We start from the raw sequence: 19,859 nt of genomic DNA on the forward strand, positions 1-19,859 counted from the left end.
TACTTTCTCTATTATCTTTGCTTGAACTGACCCAATCTAATCCTGTTTATATGAATTGAACCTGCTCAACCTCAGGTTTGAGCTAGCAGAACTGTTGCTATGACAACAACTCTCAGATCAGCTTTGAAGAACGAAACGATCCTGGATCATGTCAAATCGTCAATATCCAAATCCAGCTAACTGAATAATCCACGTACGAAGAACGGACCCCAGGAACCATAGTTGATTGTGTTTGTGTTTTTAAGGATGTGATTGTGTGCACATCTAAAGCATTTATGCACAAAAAAATTATGACGTTTTAACTTTAAAAAAAGATTATATATACCTGTACACACACACACAGACTGCTAATACTGCTGCCATTCATTACATCAAGCAAAATTATACTGAATATGTCATAATGTCAGTTTTTCCAATATCGTGCAGCCCTACTGTGTAGATACTGTATTTATACACTTCATTGCTTGCAGGCTATGCAAAGAAAACAGCTAACACAACAAAATTTTATAAACACCAATTACCCACATACAATTGCACTTACTTTCAAACTTTTTAAAATCATGTAAGTCTATTAATCATGTAAACCAACACCGCTGCTAACATCCTTAAGCCAACATTTATATTACTGACTCCTTATTTTTGTATCATAGCTACATCCCTGCGGAGTCAGTACCTCTAGAACAGGGGTGTCAAACTCAGTTCCAAAAGGGCAGAAGCCCTGCACAGTTTAGTTCCAACCCTGCTCCAACACACTTACCTGTAGGTTTCAAACAAGTCTGAAGGACTCAATTAGTTTAATCAGGTGTGTTTAATTAGGGTTGGAACTAAACTGTGCAGAGCTGCGGCCCTTTTGGAACTGAGTTTGACACCTGTGCTCTAGAACAACTAGTGACTAAGCAGATAATGGCACAATAGTGATAAAGGATCCCAGAAACATCATGAGAGGAAAACCAGATGGCAGATGACATTAAGTTTGGCAACACAGTCAGGCATTGTGTTCAAAGCTGAAGGTTTTTACCTTGTCAGACAGGTAATTCAAATGAAAGAAGAAAAACCAGTAGAGCAGGTCTTCCTGTTCCTCTACATACCTCTCTCCTAGGACATACTAATTACAAGCCCACTGAACCAGACATGCATAGTTTCACAACTAAATCAAGGCAACATCAGGCCTGTTTTAAAATGGAGTATTGCAGTACAAAATCAGCGCCGACTTACATGGCTGTACTGTTCTGACACATGCATCTCATCACTGAATTCATAGGAATGAGAAAACGCCTTAAAATCGCACACATAACAATAACATGTGCGGTCAGCTGACTTATGAACCTGCTGCTTCTGAATGCTGTTAAGCACAGCTCACTAGGTGCAAGCCACCGTCAGAACTAGGCCACACATTCATTAGGCAGATTATGTACTTAATACACACATAGTTAGACTTACTACAAAATATGTAAAGTTAACACCACTGTCAAACACACTCCCCATTACTTTAGAAAGTATCAAAACGTCAACAGATTTTTACAATATGAGATCTTGCTACTAAACATGTCCACTCACTGTATGTAATGACTCTTTCACTCTACACATGTACACGCACAATTTTATTCCTTTTACATTTAGCTTGATAAATTATATGATAATGAAAGCAGATATTAGAAGTATCTTATTTGATACACTTTGCATATATGCATTTATCAACCGGTAATATTTTGGTTCGATTGACTTGAGTAAAATGACCAAAATTGCTTCATTTTCTCATGCTTGATTGGTGCCTGCTCTCAACAGTTTCTGAACTTTTTTAGATGTTCATTTGGATTCATACCCAAATTCATACATAAGAATTGCATTCAGCATTGTATCCACTGAGTGCTTACTAAAGTCTATTTGCCTTCTCATCCTGCTGTAAGATTCGTATGCTTGTAGATCTCTGAAAGTCCAAAAACGACCTGCCAGATTACTGATTTTACAGTGCCATGCACAGGATCAAAATACACAGTGCCAGATGCAGTTAAACGTACCCCATAACACCGTCTTCTAGCATGGAGACCATGTTTATTCAGTAAGTCACAGGAAACAGGACATAAAACTGTTTTACAAGTTGAGCTTGTATTTGTCATTTCTCTTAGTTCTTAAATGTACCATTTGCATATGGTTACGTAGTAATCTGGAATTTATTTTACACTCACTGTGTCGTCCAGGAACACATAATATTGTCCCATGTATCCTAAAATTCTTTATAATACACTGTCAAGCCAAGTTGCAGTTAAAATATAAATATGTAAATACTTCAGTGTCTATGATTGGATTGATAAGACATTGATAGTAGGCTGCACAATAACTTCTTTTCAGAAACATTATTGGACTTCAATCCATTACAGGAATTTAATCCATGAGAACCAATACACCGCTAAATACATCACTTGATCACGTAATAACTATAAATGTACATCTTGCTTAAAATATGTTTCCCTAATATGCCTCAATCAATCGTCCTCTGATTGAAAAAGCACTCTCACACATATTGAGCCATTCTAAATATCAGCAAGACTGAATGAATGAATACAAGTATGAAGATACCTGACATAGAGGGAGCGTTTCTCACTGGTGCGGAGGGAGCCGGAGCCAGAGCTCATGCTGCTGTTCATCATCTGCTCCCTCAAGTCGTGGATCTTGGACTCAAAACGACTGTATTCTGGAAAGAGACAAGGCACACAATCCGTCAGCAACACCTATATTTACAGTGATATTCCGGGCTTTGCTCCAGGTTTTATGAGTGGAGGTGCTTGTGGAGCAGGGCAGAGAAGGAAAGCTCAGCAGCTTATTGAGAACTGATTAATGACCTGGAGAACAGATGGATATTAATCATGTATCTGCATGAGCTATACGCTAATATCTCCTGCCAGATAATTAATTATGCATAATTAATTAAGTAGAACATGCACTATTCAGTGTAATGGAATGAAAACCTCCAACAAATGTCGGACTGTAATCGTTTTTCATTGAGAACAAGGCTTTGGATTCAGGGAGCAGCACTGAAGCATGATGGCTGATTGGGCAGCGATCTTTTAATTAAAGGTGCACACCTCTGCTGCACTGTGGTCGGGTAACTCACAAGCTTAGCAACCGAATCACATGGACACATGAATACTGAATAACAAGGATAACAAGTACTCAAGGAAAGACTATTGTTTTCCTAAGCACTGGTATTTACCAATGTAGATCGTTCATAAGAAACACTTAAAGGGCACCTATTTTACACCTTTTTCAAGATTTAAGATGACTCTTCTGTGTCTCCAGAATGTGCCTGTAAAGTTTCAGCTCAAAACACCTATTAGATTATTTTTTACAGCTTTCAGAATATTCGATTTTTTACTCTAAACACTGTAGCTGTTTTTGTGGCCTGCGATTTTAATGCTAGTTCCCACGTGTCTTTCAGAGTGTGCCTCAGTCTCCGCCTCGGTTTCGTCAGATAAACAGCACAGTGACAGACATGAAGGAAGCAGATCTCACATAACGTTATTCAGAAATACTACAGTAAGAACTTCCCCAATTATTATTTGATGTATTTGTTGTGGAGTTGCCACATTATGTCATTACAGAGTTCAACAGGGCTCGAAATTGCGACCATTTTGGTCGCATATGCGCCCGAAATTTTATCTATGCGACCTTAAAATATATTTGGGAGCATTTCTGCGAGTGCTTAAAATTGTTATGTGCGACCAGTTTTTACTGTAAAATGTTCACCACATGCGTGGATTCGGGAGACATTCACGCAGAATGCATCTCTGCACTTGCAACGCGAAACGCAGCGTTTGGGAATGGTTTAAAACTGTTGTCATGTCAACTTGCTGCAGTAAACAAATCCAAGTCCGTAATGTGTGCCCCGCCTTCACGCTCTTCTTATTGGCCCACTGCTCTAGCACTGAACGCGAATGATTGGTTAATATCAGCTGTCAATCACTCAGTCAGCGCTTCTGGCTTGGGATGACAGAGAGAGCTACTACCGCGAAAAATTGTAAAGCGCTGAAGAGGAGAATGAAGATAACACTGACAGATTTTGTTTTAGAAACCATGACATCTAAAGTTATAAATACTGAAACGTCTTAGTAGTGATCATGTGCTAAATGTTAATCCACTATCTACACTTTTCCAAGAGTAGAAGACTTCCATTGGCTTCAAGTCCGCTATAAAAAGTCTGTGGGATGGAGTTTTCAGGTAACTTAACTGTTTTCCACATCTAGCACGAGAGCTTCTGTTTAATCCTTCATATAATCGCCAGATGCTGTCCGCCATGCAAGGGACAGCTATATGTCAAATTGAACACCACGTACACCATCGCAAACGGGCTTATATTATATTAGTATATTATATATATTAGTAAACTAATATCGCTACTTATAAAAATAAACCGGTATTGGTATTAACATGTATGCATATAATAAGCTACAATATGTGTCAAAAGCATTAGTGCAATATCAGACAGCACTTGTGAGAACAGCAGAGTTATACCGTTAACAGATTCATTTAAGCAGTGCGTGCAGGGCAGGTGAGCGCTCCATGTATCTTTTGCTCACTCAGTTCTGTTATAAAAATCTATTTTCTTGTGATAACGGGATTTCGTTAAGACATATGTTCCTCACGCTTGCATTTATATATATATATATATATATATATATATATTGCTTGTTAGTTTGTTTAGTGTTGATTTCAAATACAATAAATATGTTTGTATAAAACTTGTAGTAACGGTGCTCTTAATTGGTGGGTGCGACTAAATTTTGGCTGATGCGCCTAAATTTTTAAAGTTAGGAGCACCGGTGCTACCAAGCAAAAAGGTTCATTTCGAGCCCTGTTCAAGCACACACACAAACATTTAGCGTGCACGTTTAACTTTGCACTGTATTTGCATGGGAACTTTGACAGGATACACATTAATATCCACCAATGTATAGATATCTGTTATGTTAATGTACAAAAATAAACCTGATTTAACGTCCACAAACCAGGATTGAGGCGTCTTCATTTACTGACATGCGGCTGTGGTGATAAAGACGATAAAATTGCTGTAATTCATTACAAACATGCACATTCTTGATCACATTGGATGATGATTGATGACCACAGCTAGCTGAACAGATCTTTTAATCCTAGTTGCTTTGCGCACATCCTGTCTTATGATTCTACGCATTACTACAGAGACAAGTTAATACGCGGTAGTCAATCAAATCGGTGGGCGGGAGAAACCACACTCCTGCATCACGTTGCGTTGGGCCTCAAATCGGTGGGGATTTGGATCCTATTTTTAACGTCAGGAAATTAAAAAAAGAGACTTATTGTATTTACATCACCCCAACGCGACTGTGGACAAACTACACACAGTTCTGTTTAAACAGCTTTAAAAGGATGATTTCCATCATAGGTGCCCTTTAGGAACTTCTCTGCAACCTTGTATCCTGCAATTGAACATTGACATTCCAAATTTGAGTTTCCAAAAACCGAACCGAGACAGGAATTCCATTTTTTATGATGATATGAAACAAATCTCATAACAGCAGTTCCTCCAAGCCTAAAGCTCAGAGCAAAGCCGAAACTGGGAGTTCAATATCAGCAGAAACCATAGCTGCAGGGACCTCTGCAGTAAACGCCCTGTCTTTCACAAATGGGTTAACAACATGCTGGAATGACAGGGTAAGGTAAAGTAACCTGACACCACCTGACTGTAACCAGGGGAACATCCAAGCAGAGAGGTGGAAGGAAACACCAAGACAACTTATCGAAAAACAATTACAGTGAAAAACAGAAACAGCCAAATCAAACAGAACTCTGGGACAGTTTTTGATAACTATTATTAGTATTTATACATTACTAGAACGCACAGCCTTCACTTTATACAAAAAAAGCACAAAGTAATTAATCTCACTGGTCATTGGTCAGACAATCTACTGGTAATGTACACGTATGACAGATGATACAGACAGCTGGGTCCTTACAGCATGTCAGACACACAGTTCCCAACATACAAAGGCTAATGGCTAAAGCACAAGGTCCCAGTAAAGCATAACCCGTCAACAGAAGATCAGGGGAGAATCTGGGCCAGCTCTGCCTCACTCACACGGCCTCACTTGCCTTCATTATGAGCAGAGCTTTTATTTTTGAGGAGTGGGGATTGGCTGAAGGCTGCCTCTTTGTCAATGCAGTTACATAACATTGCAGCCATGTGCTTTTAATGTGAAAGCATGTATTGGGGACAGCATTAAGATTATCACAACTGTCTTAACACACGTTCAGGTTAATGCGACAAACAAGACTTTACTTACAGTCTGTCTTCTGATTTAACGAGTGAAAACTGTGGAAAACCTTTCATTACAGCAATGTACAGTATGAGAAATCCATATTCATTTTGTGTTTCGGTAAAGATCAGATTTAACAGTGTTACCATTAGGCATAGGACGATAACCGGTTTCAAGGTTTACCACGGTTTGAAAAATTCAAGGTTTTAAAACCGCCAAAAATTTCTGCTATATTGTTCCTTAGGTATATGTGAGCAATTCCAGCATTATGTATATGGCATTTGTAGTAAATTCTCAAAACATAAATTCACAAACAAAGTATACTGTATGTTCACATTATATTACAACATTGATTTATATTTTACAGAACTAACCACAGAGTTATAGGAGCAGAAAAATATCAATATGTAAACAATTTTTACATTTTAAATGTGAAAAATAAGCATGCGCTATGGATGTGACAAAAAAAAAGTTTGCGAGTTTAGACTCTTAACACATACTTTGTAGAATTTCTGTGAATTAAACTACCCAACCCAAAACAAAGAAACAATGTTAATCAAAAGGATAAGAGTTGGCTCACTATAGAACAAAAATGAGTGATTTTAATTTATTTGACATTTTTTGCATTTATGAGGAAAAAGCTCTGTTATGGATGTGACATCTCTCCGTTATGGATGTGACAGATGTGAAATTGCCACTTGTGTGATTGTGGTAAATCAAATATCATAGTTTGAGAACACTAACAGAGATATTTTTGAAGCTCTGTAAAATATATGCTTACGCAAAAAATGCAGAAACTGCATTTGAAAATTTTTTTCAAAGCAAGGTTGACATTTGCATGAAATTGCTCATGTACATTTTTTTCTTCTTTTTATTTATTTATTTATTTATTGCATGTTTTTCACAACCCTTGTATTTAGTTTTTTAGGGCAACATTATCTCCAACAGAAAGAAAGGGGGGTGGGGGGGTAGTTGTTTTTTGCCCAGACATTTAAAAATAACTTATTTTGGAGCAGCAATTACAATACCGTGATAACATGAAACCATGATTTTTTTTCAAGGTTTATGTACCGTGAGAATCTTATTCCAGCCCATGCCTAGTTACCATATTTATTGCTTTTGATTAACTTAAAGTGAGCAATAGATACTAACAAGTGTCATTTAAATGTTACATACACAATAATAATTATATCTGGCCAACACACTATCAAAATTAATAGATAAATAAAAAGAACTTACGAAAACATTTTACAGCTATTGAACAAACATTATGCAGTGGTGCATAACAATCTGACTGTTCCTTCAGGAAATTTATATGGTTGGCTAGTGGTTGCTAGTGTATTTGAGATGGTTGCTTAGCAAATCAAACAAATCCACCCCCATTATGGTTTGGGCGTCACCATTGTAATTCTAAGGGGTTGGGTTATACAACAACATTCTCAACTTATGCATTTTGGCCGTTCATTTAAATGACAACATCATTCTGAAGGACTAAAATGGGGCCTGAAAAGTTAATGTAGGCCAAAATAAAAAATGCAAGTTTGTGGAGAGCTAGTGCAACCATACTTGTTTTTATGCATCCGCTGTTCAAATCTGAATAAAAGTTTGTGACTGACTGTGAGAAAGATAAGTATTCATAAAACTGAAACACATGCATGAATGAACTGTTAACAAATAACAATTTAATTAACTGAGAGTTCATTAAATAATCCGAAAGCCAAATAAGAGAATGTATTTTGTATGTTTGACTGTACTAGGCTAACATAATTCACAGCTCAAGTTCAACCACTGCCCCCTAAGTTAATGTATGACAAGAGAAGTTCAAATTTTAACAGAAGCCAGTCTACAGACAGGCTCTGCCCCTTTCTAACACATGAACAAAGCCGTAATGCCTCTCATAGTGCTGGTTCCCCATCTAATTCATTGAGCTATTCTGGCACAAATTAATGTGTCACTTCTATTTCTATGTAGACGTAAGAGCCCTTGGGAGGGAGAGGCAGTCCATTTATACTGCAGGAGTGTCAGACTAAGGAGGAATATGGGGGAGAGCATGCCGAAACAGATAACTAACACAGCAACATTCCTGTCATTGCTCACATAGACAACCAAAGAATGAACTATGCATTGACATACTAAATATCACAAGTTACATAGGATATTGGTGCACTTCAAATCTTGTCAAAGTCTTTAATCGATTCCCTGTCCTCTGTGAAATTCAGATGTTTCCAAGCCTCCTTTTTAGTGTTCACAATTTGTTAACACCAACTTTGACGCATGGAATTCATGATCTAGGGAACTGACTTGAAAATGTCAAATCATAAATAATAGCCGCAGCAACACTTTTGATATATAGTAAATAGTTTCAAGTTTTTCTGTTTAAGACTCAACATAACTTCAAAATGACAGTAATGTTTGACATTTTTTGCAGGTAAAGAGACTTCCTGAATGAGCCCTTCCCTGCACCTGTCCTGAGCTCTGCAGGAAGTTCCACATAAAACAAACATGACGGCGAAGGTTCAGGCCTCAAAGGGCACAATACCCCGGATCACTCTGACAGAACTAAACTTTAGTTCAAAGGTGAACTACACTATTCCTCGTAATGAATGAAAACGCCGTTTTTGTTGTGATGCCCCATTCTTGCTGGTTTAAGGTGAAACATTTCTATCAGAATCCTCGAGCAAACAGCCTAACGTTACTCGAGACTCTCAGCAACACAACCAGCGTCGGTAACAAAACAAAGTAGACTAGACATAATATTCATAACGTCAGCAAAACGACTGGGCGTCTAAACAAGTGGTTTACATGATTTTCAAGATCTGCATTAATCTAGAAACACACTACACTGAGCTGAACATGTAACTCGAGCCCATAGAAACGCATTGGGAACAAACAGCGACGCTTTCCCTTTCAGAACAGCACGATAAGACACAAAAGTCTTTCTGTTGTCAGTTTAGGGTGAAATAAAACCCCTCTGATAGTTTTACTATTTTACACAGATGTTTCCTGAACATGCTTTATGAATATGAGTTGAGGTGATCTTACCCGGCGGAGGCTAAAGGCGCTTGTGTTCAGCTCAACCTCTCGACTTCCAACTCACTCCAAAACACATTTTATGTGGTAAAAAACAAGTCAAACAATAGAGAATAAACTAGTAAATGCTGCACATCGACGCGAGGAGAAAAAATCGTTTCGATTCAAAACGAAAGGTAAATAAAAAGCAAATATTTTAGTGAAAATGTTTCGGTCTGTCCTGCTTCGCTCCTCCCATTCCAACAGCGGTACCTTCTTTAAAACCGAGTCTCATTCGCGCTCGAGACGCGGGATTTCAGTCCGTCCCGTCCACGCGACCAGCGCGCGCTTACTCCATATCTTCAGTCAGAGAGACTTTCATATTAATCCAGCAAAAAACCTAACCCTGCGCCAAAAACACGATTTATAAAGAGCAAACTCAGGCGCTTCCTCCACTGTGGTTGTAGTCCATTTAGTTCTTTCCCCCTCTTTTTCTCTCTCAGGTTGTTGAACCCTCCCACTTCTGGCACCGTTTCATCCCAGCGCTTTCATTCAAGCGAGTGAACTGTTGGGAATTCCGAGTCATTTCCACAAATCGACTCTTATGAACAGTTCTTTTACATCATCGCATGGCTACTGAACTGAAGCCGGCGTAGGACACAAGACAACATCTTAACGTTCATTTCAAGCCATTTTCATATTTATTGTTATAAGTTCACGAGTGCTAGTTCAGTTTGTTGGAACAGATATTCATTTCAAATATCACTTAGAACCTAAACATTATTGTTTAGTTATAAAGTGCTGACATTGGAATGGTGAACCAAGCGTCGTATGACTCTTCAAAAGATCCAAATCAATAAACGATTCGTTCCAGGGACTTCAGTAAAACTACAACTGCAGTCGGGCTGTTTCTCCACGCTTAGTTGATAGACTGTCAAAAATAAGTTCCTGCCACCATTATTCTAATGAAGCCAATTATCAGTAACCGAATGTCCCCATTTGCAAATAAGCAGCCTTTCTCATAAACTAGGTGAGGCTAAGTAATTCACATTTCTTAAAGAGATATACAGCGTTTGTCACTGTGATGAACTGATTACAGAAGCAGGCAAGACACAACAGGCACACATGGGTGTGTGGAGAAAGAGAAAGCAGTTTGGGGTCTTGGTGCAACAACCATATGTAATATTTCAAAGCAGAAAGGTTCACTCCGAATTTAAGGTTTGATCCATCTTAAATTATTTTCTATTACTCTCAAACGGGTCACATATTGAAAATCAAATTCACTTAGATTCATTGTCATAAGAGGTCTCAATACAATAACTTATAAGAACTTTCTTGTTAATCCAGGATAATAAAAAAAACAACTGTTGAGGACATTTACTAACAAATGATGATTTTCAATGCAAATATCCTGCTAACATTATAAAATAGCAAAATTCAGCTCATGACTCCTTTAAATTATATAAATTATGGCTGTTTTAGGATGCAACAAAGAGCTAACTTGCATGCATGCTTGAGCTCAAATCATTCCCATTGTCAATCTCATTCCCTGTTCTATAGGGAGCACAATTTCATTTGCACTGACAAACATGGACAAAAAGTGAAAGAGCTACACTACCTTCTGGTCTGTACTGGGCAATGATGGTGACCGTCTGTCCAGCCCTCTTCAGTGCAGCTGCAGCCTGCTCATGGGTAGCGTTGCGCAAGTTTACTCCATTCACCTGGGACAATACCATGGTAACAGATTAAAACAACATCCCACACACACCACACACTCATGTAAATTGCATGATGTAATATAAGCTATAAGACTTCATATCATTTTAAAGAGCAGAATGTTTGAGGAATCATGAAAATTACTTTTTTATAATCCATAATATTATGGCTAGGCCCACATGGAATCTGCGTGCAGAGAAATTTGCAGATTTTTTAGCCCATCATTGAGTCTATTTATTAACTTGTGTAAATGTGTATCCTTTTTAAAAAAAATTTCAGTAATATTATTGACTTATATGAAAGCGTTAATTTAATTTATTTGCAATACAGTTTGTAAAGTAATATTTCCTGACTTTTAGTATATATATTATATGAGAAACTTGCTTTGTTTACCAATTAAGTGGATCTAGATGGAATTGCATTATAGATGTTAAACAAAATTTTTTAAAAAGCTATTGTTTTTATTTAATATATTAAGTTTTTAGTTATGATACTCCTAAAATAATTCTGCATAAATCTCCAGATTTTTTTTTTTTTATTCTACACAGAAATAGCAAAAAAAAAATGTCAGCAGATTCTGTCTGGCCCTAACATGGCTCAAATATTTTGGGTTAATATGATTATTTTTTATTCAATCATGCATTTTATTAATCAAAAGCAATATTAATAATGTTTTTTTCTTATATGAATGTATCCAGCTTCCATGAAATATATCATTTTTATTAGCTGTTTTCAACATTTATAAATGTTTCTTAAGCACCACATCAGATTAGGTTAATTTCTGAATGAGCAAGTGATTACTGGAGTATTAGTGCTTTTCCATCAGATGAGTTACTTGTATTTTTAAAACATAATAACATAGAAAAGAGCGCTTTGTTTTAGCAATTAACAATAGTACTGTTTTACAATAGATTAAATAAATGCAGCCTTGAATAAAAAATATCTACTGTAACCACCAGAACTACTCAAATGGCCATAGAGGTCATTCTGACTGTTCATATAAGACAGTACTGAATTTCATTTTGTCATTATATTTACATTTTATTTTTTAGACCACTTTAATGTGGTCATGTCATTGGCCAATGAACATTTCCTGCTTGTCACCAAACTATTTCATAACTAACAAAAGGCAATTCAATCATAACGTAACTTTAAAACAGCTGCCATAACATTATTCATCAGTATGTGTGTGTTTTAGGATCCTCTGAGACTACGTAAATTAAAAATGTAAAACACAAAATATGTTAGGATGATTATTATTGTTTACATCTCTCAAAATGGTCTATACTGAGATTTTAGAATTAAGCTTTAAATGTCTATCGTCTTAATTTAGAAAGTAATTTCATTCATTCATTCATTTTTCTTCGGCTTAGTCCCTTTATTTACCAGAGGTCACCACAGCGGAATGAACCGCCAACTTATTCAGCATATGTTTTACACAGCGGATGCCCTCCTTGGTGTGAGGCAACAGTGCTAACCACTAAGTCACTGTGTCGCCCGGAAGTAATGTCCATGAAAACATTACCTTTAGTAATGTAAATATAGCCTATGATTACCTACACGTTTTTAGACTGCTAAAGTCAGTCAGAAATGAATGACTACACATATAAAGTCTGTGTACTCTCTCTATTTGATGACTTTGGGCTGTTCTTGGATGTCTATTAGATTTTCACTGACAGCCCAAGTTTAGGCTTGTTTTAGCCAAGCTGTTTACGTTTAGATGTCTATTAGACGTCACGTCTATTAAACACAAAATTGTTTGCTGGGAGGTTCTTTCCTCACTTTATTCATTAGGTTGGTGAGAGAAAAAAATTCACTGCAGCAAAAATGTCTGAAGTAAAGTTATATGTTTTGCTATGAGAAAGTTATGTTATAGTTAGCACAAAGTTTCTTGGCAACGGAGGCCTGCACATTCAAAGACACAGGAAAAAGTTACGGCCATCCAAGGTGGAAATACTCATAACTCTTTTGTGTTTAGTAATTTTAATAAATGTTAGAAGGAACTATACACACATTTAGGGTTGGGTACTATAACTATAGGCGGCACAGTGGGTAGCACTGTCGCCTCACAGCAGGAAGGTCGCTGGTTTGAGCCTTGGCTGGGTCAGTTGGCATTTCTGTGTGGAGTTTGCATGTTCTCCCTGTATTCGCTTAGGTTTCCTCTGGGTGCTTCGGTTTTCCCCACAAGTCCAAAGACATGCGTTATAAGATAATTAGGTAAGCTAGATTGTCTGTAGTGTATGTATGTATGTCCTGGTCTTCCAGGTTGGAGGTTGAGCGTTGGGCTAGCAACCCACCTTGTAAAATTAGATGTTACGAAACACCAATATGGTGCAGTTAGATATCAAGATATATTTGATTTAAATGGCCCTAGGAGTAAGTACTTTTATGCAGGGTTTCAGCAGGTTTCAAGTCAGACTTTTTAAGACCCTTTTAAGATCAATATGAATGAGATTTTAGACTTTGATGGGGTTAGACCAGGGATGGGCAAACTTGATCCTCGAGGGCCATTGTCCCTGCAGAGTTTTGTTCCAACACTATTCAAACACACCTGAACAAACTAATCAGTGTCTTTAAGATCACTAGAAATCTATAAGCAGGTGTGTGTGATTAGAGCTGGAGCTAAACTGTGCAGGACACCGGCCCTCCAGAACCGAGTTTGCCTGCCCCTGGGTTAGACTCTAAGGATTTTTGGCAATGGCCCGGTTGGACCAATGGAATTGGAAAAAAAAAACAAAAAAAAAAAACAAATGTAGTTATTTCTTAGCCACATACAAGAAAACTCTAGTTGTATAGACTTTTTTTTTTCAACATAATGTTTCTTTTTTTTAATGACAAGTTTAACATTGTTAAAAGTATATTTAATATGAAGAAAACTACACAAATACTCAAAAATATTTTTTTGCTTTTGGTCCAAATGAATCAAGTATAACTCCTATTTAACCTAAAGTGTTTCTGTTATAAACCTTAAGTTTCATGCCTATTTACAAATATTATGTCCATTCACGCAGTCTCCTGTAAATAGTTTTTGTGTAAATTGAAGATTATGTAAGGGGATATGTTGCTGTTATAATCATGAGGAATTGCGTAACTGTTTTTAGTTTTATTTTCCTGATTAGGGAATTCATATAAAAAAATTGCTGTAAATTGTCCAACAGCTATGGGAAATAAACACCTCTTTGCAATAAAAAAAACTTATATACAGTTGAAGTCAAAATTATTAGCCCCCTGAATTATTAGCCCCTCTGTTTATTTTTTTACTCCAATTTGTGTTTATCGGAGAGAAGATTATTTAACACATTTTTAAACATAATAGTTTTAATAACTCATTTCTAATTACTAATTTATTTTATCTTTGCCATGATGACAGTAAATAATATTTTACTAGAGATTTTTCAAGACACTTCTATACAACTTGACATTTAAAGGCTTAACTAGGTTAATTAGGTTAACTAGGCAGGATAGGGTAATTAGGCAAGTTATTGCATAATGATGGTTTGTCCTGGAGACTACCCAAAACAAAAATAGCTTTAAGGGGCTAATAATTTTTAGCTGCTTTTATTCTAGCTGAAATAAAACAAATTAGACTTTCTCCAGAAGAAAAAAAATATTATCAGACATACTGTGAAAATTTCCTTGATCTGTTAAACATAATTTGGGGAAAAAATAATAAAAATCAAAGGGGGGCTAAAAATTCTAATTTCAACTGTATATATAAAATATTTAGATAAATTGTTGTGATTGGATGGGTTTCTGCCCAATTGGGTAACATCACTGCTTCAACTTTTAAAATTAAGACCTGTTTAAAATGATTTAAGACATACAGCACAATTTTTTGTGAATTTATGACTTTTTAAGGCCTAAAATTTAGTTTTTGAAACCCTGATATGGGATTTATTTGAACAAAGTCTAAATGACTACCACTGTACTTCTTGTGTTAAACAAATTGGAAAAATGTTACAGACCCCAGAGTTCTGAATGGTAATGTATATTTTCATGGACTGATACTGACCGACAGGATACGGTCTCCTCTCCTCAGCTCTCCACTCAGATCGGCTGGCCCTCCTGCCAAGATGAAAGACACAAAGATGCCCTCTCCGTCCTCACCGCCCACAATGTTGAATCCCAAGCCTGTGGAACCCTTGTGCAGCAGGATCTTCCGCGGCTCCCTGCCAAGCAGAACGACAGTGTCAAGGATCAGGATGGACTTAGATCAGCACAGCATCAGGGAGAGGACGAAAGACAGACATACATGTGCAATAAAAAAGAAATACAGTGGAAAAACCACGCTAAGACATTTGAGAGTGGGATGGTTTTCAAAATTTCTCACAAAGCTTCATTCATCCCAGACTGCAGAAATAAAATTCAGAGGGTAAAGGAACAATAATAATGTTTCAGTCTTGCCAGAAGGTAAAGTATTATTTTGCGTTTCGAGAGAGAGAGAGGAAATCAAGATGAGCAGATCCACGAGAACGCACAACGCTCTAGTCACGACTAGAGGAGACTGGCAAACTTTCATCCACAACAAAGCTAAACAGCAAGTGTTCCAGAACTGAGCTCTAACACATACACACCGATAACCAACACACTTTCTCACTCGGGCACAAAAAACGCATTCACACGTTGAGCTCATCCATGCCTCGTGCAGGACTGCGGTACTGTTTTAGCACGCCATGATTCATCTGCAGGCAGAGAGGCATACCAGACTAGCACAGCAGCAAGTCTTGACTGCATTCACATGCCGTCAAGAACCCTTCCTGAATGTACTGTAGAATAACACATGAAAACCAGTTCCCAAAAAATGAGACATACATCCACATTTGCAATGACAGCTCCATTCTGTCAGCAGTGCGGTGTGCATGTTTCTCATTAGGATTCAGCACTAGCAGAACTCGACATGAGCCATTCCATCTCGACTGCCTGTGCTACAGCTTCATAATGCTGAAAACAGCAGTTTTATTTAAGCGGACAAGCTGGCCTTTTATATGTGTCCAGTATACAGTACTTCACATGCAAACTGACTTTGGAGTAGTTTGTGGAGAGTACTGAAATGTGAAATTGAAAAAAGTTGTTTAAACTTTTGTTAGTACAAAGTAAAACCATGGCCAGGACAACAGTTGCTTTCCTTCTGCCACTGTTCTGGGTCTTCTGTGCACATAGTTATTTATTAGTTCCTCTCAATTGAAGTCTGTACTTTGCAATTCATTTCAGGATGAATTGCAAGGCCGAAATGAAATAACATGTTAGTTCACTCAAAAATAAAATTCTGATATTAACTAGGTGTAGAGTTTTAGGGGCTTAGTTTGCCTTTGTCTTCTATGTCAGATCAAAGTGCATGTTTAGAACAGGCAATATGGAAATTTCATATTGTGCTGACTTTAAGGGTGTACTCACACAAGGCATGGTTGCATTGAACCGGGGTGCATTTGTCCCCTCTCCCCCCACAGCCTGCATTTACACTGCATTTTACCTTCCGAGCCTGAGCACGATTATGTCATCTATGATGGCACTCTTCCATCAAGAGAAGTGCTCTTGCTTAGTATAGTGGAGATTGCTTTAGTTGTATTGTTTTGTATTATTTAAGTCATTTTGGAATGTGGTGACAAACAGTCAAATCTTTTGCTGAACAGATCCACCACTTTTGACGCTCATACTTTCATTAAGTCTTCATGCTGCACGTATTAGGAGGTTTGCTGAAAGTGCAGCTGACGTGCAGTGAGGGGTTTGTGTCTGTAATAAACTATGACAGTTCCGGTTCATTGAAAAGTAAGAATGATTAATACATTTCCATATGAAACAGTCCCTTAAAAGTGACCTTGCATGCTCAGTTTTGTGCTCAGGCACAATTTGCACTCACAGTACAAGTGTACTGCACCAAAGCCCAACTGAACCACGCTCTGGCACACCTCTTCCAACTGGGCCGAGCACTCACACTTGTCAAACAAACTGGGAGTCAAATGCTGCAAGGAATGATTTAGATAGCCTAGTGTAAATACACCCTAAAGCAGGGGTCTTAAAATCTAATTGGCTAAGGGCCATTGTAGCAAATTAACATACACCAGGGCTATTCAATTGGTGGCCCGCGGGCCAAACCCGGCCCCTGAGGCAATTTGTTCCAGCCCTCCAAACAGTGTGACCAAGACATCAAAAATGAATTGTTCAGTCGAAAAACGACCGCTATTGTTATGAGGTGAAGTGCGTCTGTTCAATATAGCACGAGCTGCAGTTGAAGGCTGCACAAAGCGTGAGTCACCATAAGCGAGTGGCACGGGCAGCCGAAAAACATTTGGATGTGTTTGTAGAAAAGGACCTTTTATACAGTGCACTGATATCAGTAATAGGGATGCAACAATTAGCCGATTTCAGTATTAACTGCGCTTTAATTCGTCACATTTAATTCTGAAACAGTCTTCTTTAAGTCGCATGGAACGAAACAAAACTGCTGCAGTTTAACAAAGTTATGCCAAGTTGCCAACTGTGCACTACTTTAAAAGTTCACCAAGTATGCTGAGGCTAATATGCATGCACACATATTAACTACAGCAGCGGCCATTCCCATATCACGTATTTTCTGTTTGCAAGTTTGATATTTCTAATGTAAGAATATATGCCAATATGCACGGATAAGAAGAGCGATAGGCTTGCGCCTTTTTGGGTGCACGCAGTGAAACATCTCACGGTGAGAGTTGTGCATGCCTTTCAGTGCAATGTAAACAAAAGATATGTTAGAGGAATTATTATTAAAATGATTATGTACTGTATGTATGAATGCAGATGGCAACAACAGTTCATCTAAATAGCCACTTACCTAATATAAAGCTTGAATTTACATTAGACGTGATAACCGTGAAACCATGATTATTCTTCAGACTATATAATTGTACAATCAAAATCTATCATTGTTGCATCCATAATTGTTATACAGTTCAAAACATAACATATGAATGTGTCTGAATGTTATACATTTGAATGTTTGTAAAAAAAAAAAAGTCTATTCTACAATGTAGTGATTTTTATGTAGTTTCAAATTACATTATATTAACATTTTAATGTAGAAAAAGCCAATGTGGGGATCTTAAGGAGCAAAAACACAGCATATGGGCTCTTATATGCAGTTGTGTTTTCACTCATATAGCAAGCCATATCTCTCCGGCTCTTCGTTTGGGATGCTTTTCATGAACCGGCCCCCATGACATACTAATTGAATAGCCCTGACATACACCCTTGAAAAACTTCAACACAGATGAACATAGAAACCCCACTGCCAGCTAGTGTTTTAGTAGTGTTATTATCAAAGCAACACAAAAACAAAATGCAGAAGTATAAATGCACTGCTGTCAATGATCTCTCATTGCAGAAATATAATGCAGCCTTTATAGCAAATACGTCATTTTGCCAGTAGTAAACATGCACCCTGACGGAAAGTTGTTTTTATAGTGGTCCACAAATGTGTTCTTGAATAATTGTTTTGCGTGATAACACATGAACCACTGAAGTCTTGTAAAATGCTTCAGGGTCAGAGAGCTCCCGAATTTCATTTAAATATCTTAATTTGTGTTCAGTAGATAAACAAAATTCTAGGGGGATTGTAACAGCATGAGGGTGAGTAATTAATACATTTTTAATTTTGGGTGAACTAATCTATTGAAAGAAATTCAACATCAACAATGGGTTTAGGGAAATGTTTTACCATCCTGCGTCTACTATAAAGCCTACATAACCTTGGTTTTATAATAAATGTTCAAACAAGACTGTCATACAGTACAAACACTGAAAATGTATCTGCACAAATCTATTGGCGATATATAATGAAACCGAATCATGACACCAAATGCTGTGTAGATTAAACATTACAATCATTTTGACAAAAACGCTAATTAAACATAATTGCAATGACTTGAAATGAAAATTACAGATTAAATGATTCACACTTACTCCTTAAAGCAAAGTTACATTTTTTGTATTAAATCAACTAAATATCTGCTGTTTTTATTTGACATTTTTTGAGAGGGATATAATAGGAAATTATTTATAACTCATCTCCTTTTAAAAAATTGGTAAATACATTAAAAAGGTAAACAGTGACTTTTTTGATGTTGCAGAATTTAATTCATGGCATTTTGGTACAGTTCAATAAGAAAAAGCAGACATCGGTAGGCAAACAATACCTCACTAAATATCATTTCCAAGACCTACTGTACCTGTTCATGAAGGCGAAGCTTGTCCTTCCCCGTCTCTCTGCATTTGACTTTAGCATTGGCAAAGAAGACGAGATGTTAACTGTGAACATGTTGCCTGCCGCTACAGTAACTACCCAGCAGGGTAATGAACAATATTTTCCCAGGACTCTGCACTTCACTCCAGACCAGCGGTGAAGTGGCGTATGTGTGCATGCATGCTTTCTCTAAGTGCAGGGGGAGTGATGGGAAACAGCAGCACATCGCCTGTCACACCATCACCCCTGCAGAACCAGGGTAAGACTTAACTCTTACACAGCCACATGAACAAATTTCCACCACAATATCACATCCTCAAATATGATGTTAGTGATCATAAACTGGTGCTGCTTTCAGGTTCATGCAGGCTTCATTGTTCATTTTATTTGTGGATTAGATGGTCTGCATTGTCCTGCCATATACTTCAGCCTTAGTATAATTTTATTAAAGGATAAATCCACTCTGGCTTTATTTTATAACAGTATAAAGGTTTAAGGAATTACTATTTTCTTTAAGAGATTCTTATCTGTGAATATTACAAGAGTCCAAAAGTTAAAAGGGTGTTCAGATAATTGCCTGGAATCAGATACACGATACATTTAAAGTCAGAATTATTAGCCCTCCTGTA

At 37.3% G+C, this 19,859-nt stretch overlaps 2 protein-coding genes across 33 annotated transcripts in view; one reads left to right on the top strand and one right to left on the bottom strand.

Annotated features, from left to right (window-relative positions):
- Positions 1-8,867, top strand: part of tex11 (testis expressed 11) — a 47,628-nt gene extending 38,761 nt beyond the window's left edge. Inside the window, exon 31 of the transcript XR_015507640.1 lies at positions 8,719-8,867. The gene's annotated coding sequence lies outside the window, so the exon portion shown is untranslated. The remainder of the gene's footprint in view (positions 1-8,718) is intronic.
- Positions 1-19,859, bottom strand: part of dlg3 (discs, large homolog 3 (Drosophila)) — a 152,005-nt gene that overhangs the window by 17,207 nt on the left and 114,939 nt on the right. For 27 of the 32 annotated variants that reach the window (XM_087281748.1, XM_087281745.1, XM_087281736.1 and 24 more), the window contains 3 exons: positions 15,028-15,184; positions 10,918-11,020; positions 2,578-2,692 (listed from right to left, as the gene is read on the bottom strand). In XM_087281748.1, the coding sequence (XP_087137874.1) occupies positions 2,578-2,692; positions 10,918-11,020; positions 15,028-15,184 (375 nt within the window). Of the gene's footprint in view, positions 1-2,577; positions 2,693-9,332; positions 9,801-10,917; positions 11,021-15,027; positions 15,185-19,216; positions 19,400-19,859 lie in introns of those variants that run through there. The other 5 variants (XM_087281760.1, XM_087281759.1, XM_087281757.1 and 2 more) reach the window with 4 other exon arrangements.

Source organism: Danio rerio, chromosome 14 (assembly GCF_052040795.2).
Source record: "Danio rerio strain M-AB ecotype USA chromosome 14, GRCz13ab, whole genome shotgun sequence".
In the NCBI taxonomy this organism is placed as follows: domain Eukaryota; kingdom Metazoa; phylum Chordata; class Actinopteri; order Cypriniformes; family Danionidae; genus Danio; species Danio rerio.